At 33.1% G+C, this 2,157-nt stretch overlaps 1 protein-coding gene across 1 annotated transcript in view; it reads left to right on the top strand.

The window, feature by feature from the left end:
• LOC109378134 (protein broad-minded-like) overlaps positions 1 to 2,157 on the top strand; it is a gene marked incomplete at both ends in the record, with an annotated part of 113,071 nt that overhangs the window by 18,760 nt on the left and 92,154 nt on the right. The window contains one exon of the mRNA XM_019634594.1: positions 1,009 to 1,127. Within this exon, the coding sequence (XP_019490139.1) occupies positions 1,009 to 1,127 (119 nt within the window). The remainder of the gene's footprint in view (positions 1 to 1,008; positions 1,128 to 2,157) is intronic.

Below are 2,157 nucleotides of genomic sequence, written 5' to 3' on the forward strand. Positions count from 1 at the left end.
GTATTTGGAGACTAGATTTAATCTCAGATTTTCTTGTTTTTCAAGTCATTAAACTTCTGAGCCTCATAGTATTAAACTTTTCATGAGAGGGTTAAATGCAACTTTCCATAGGACAAAGGAAGGAACACTAACACTGCTTGAGTTCCTGTGCTGTCTTAAATAATATATTGACAACTCTACATATATGACCCCATTTATATTTCATGGCAACCCTTGAATGTTGCACTGTTGTTTCAGTTTTCGCATGGGGAACTGATTCTCTAAGAAGTCAAGGGATTTGTTTAAGGACATGCACCTAATAAGCTGCAGATTTTAGTTTGAACCCAGATATTCTCAGCTTTAGAGCCTATATTTTTTCTATTAGGGGACTCTTTCTGCTCTAATGTTGTTATAATAAAACTACTGATTTTATGGTTAGATGTTCTGTTTTACACTTTTCCATATGATTTGATTTTTCATAAAAGATTGAATAATCAGACTGAATAATCACTTTCATTTAGATGTATTATATCTGACTCATGAGAATTTAAAGACTGTACTGAGCCAAAAGCTGTATGAATTGCAGAAATGTTCTAAGCATATGGAGTTACAAAATAATAATTAGAATTAGGGAACACTTATACTCATTGGATACTACCCTTATCCTAATACCTGCCCACCCCACACTCCGCCTTTCAGGCTGTCTTTCACTGTTGGCTCATTTGCGGAGTAAAGTGTAAACCTTAGTTTTCAGAGAACATGCTCAGAGAACTTATTGGCCAGAGGATAAAAGCTGGGACTCAAAATTCAGTCCTACAGGAAAATAGTCTCAGAATTTCATCATTCTACGGTTTTATGATAAGGTATCATAAAGGTGTATTAAAAAAATAGTCTGCCAAGGTTAGAGGTTATTTTTTATTGTGTCTTTTGTCAGTTTGGACCAGTCTTATGAGAGGGATAATTATATCTTGCCTTCATAATCCAAAGAAATAGTATACTATAAATATGATGTAAAAATAATATTTTTAGGGTTTATTAATGCACTTATAACTGAATTGTGGGCCAATCTGGAATGTGGACGAGATGATGTTAGAGTAACCCATCCCAGATCTACTCCAGTGGATCCTATTGACCGAAGCTGTCAAAAGGTAAGAAATGATTTATCTAATAATGTACAGATTTTAAGTATATGTCTCAGAAGTTACTTTATCCAGACTTTATCAGTTACACCCAGCAGCCTTTCCTAATTTTTTTTCTCTCCTATTTTTTCATTTCTAATTTTATTTATTTATTTATTTTTTATTTTCACAATAAATTTAATGAATAATAGAAATACCAGTGTTCCCTGGGAATTAAGTTTTGGAAGGATGTTTTTCTTTCATAATATTTTTACTTTAATTTTTATTTGTTAGTAAAGAGTAATGCACACCAGACATGTTAGAAAACAAACACACAAAAAACCCTGAAGCAAAAACCAGTTGATGAAAAAAAAGCAAGGATACTTTTTTCCCTTAACTCAAATCTAATAGAAAATTGTTAGGATTATTTGAAGAAAATGTATGCAGAAAGAAGGTGCTATCATTTAGAGTAATGTAACCAAAGCAAGACAAACAAACAAAACAAAACTCTTAAGTACCCACACAATGTTCTATTGTAATTCAGTGGGTTTTATATATTTAATATGTTCTCCAAATTTCACTAAAATGAAATGATGATTCCTGGCTTTGATTTTATGGTAGCCTGGGAAATTTTCATTCAAAGGGTGTCATAAAATCATCAAAATGAAAAAAAAAAAGTTATGCTTTCTGTAATGGTGGACTAGTTCCCTCTTGTAGAAAACACAAAGTCAGGAAAAATAACATAAACATCAACTGTTTAAAAGCACTGGAATGGCAATAAGTAGACAAGAAATGGATGGGAGTCGATACAGCTGAAGAGAATCATATTGTTCAATATTCTGGATTTAACAGATTTTTGCTTGAGGGCAAATACCAGTTGGTGCTCCACAGATGGAAATCCATACTCTAACAAGCTTTTAAAAACCAGAAGGCAAGATTTAGGGACTCATAGCAACTGGAAAATGCCAGGCGATTCCTGAAAAGGAGAGAGGAGTATAGGGGATACTCCAAACTGTGTATATACTCTGTCCAAATATGTCACTCTATCCTGAACTGTGCA

This window comes from Hipposideros armiger, unplaced genomic scaffold, assembly GCF_001890085.2.
Source record: "Hipposideros armiger isolate ML-2016 unplaced genomic scaffold, ASM189008v1 scaffold_1766, whole genome shotgun sequence".
NCBI lineage: Eukaryota > Metazoa > Chordata > Mammalia > Chiroptera > Hipposideridae > Hipposideros > Hipposideros armiger.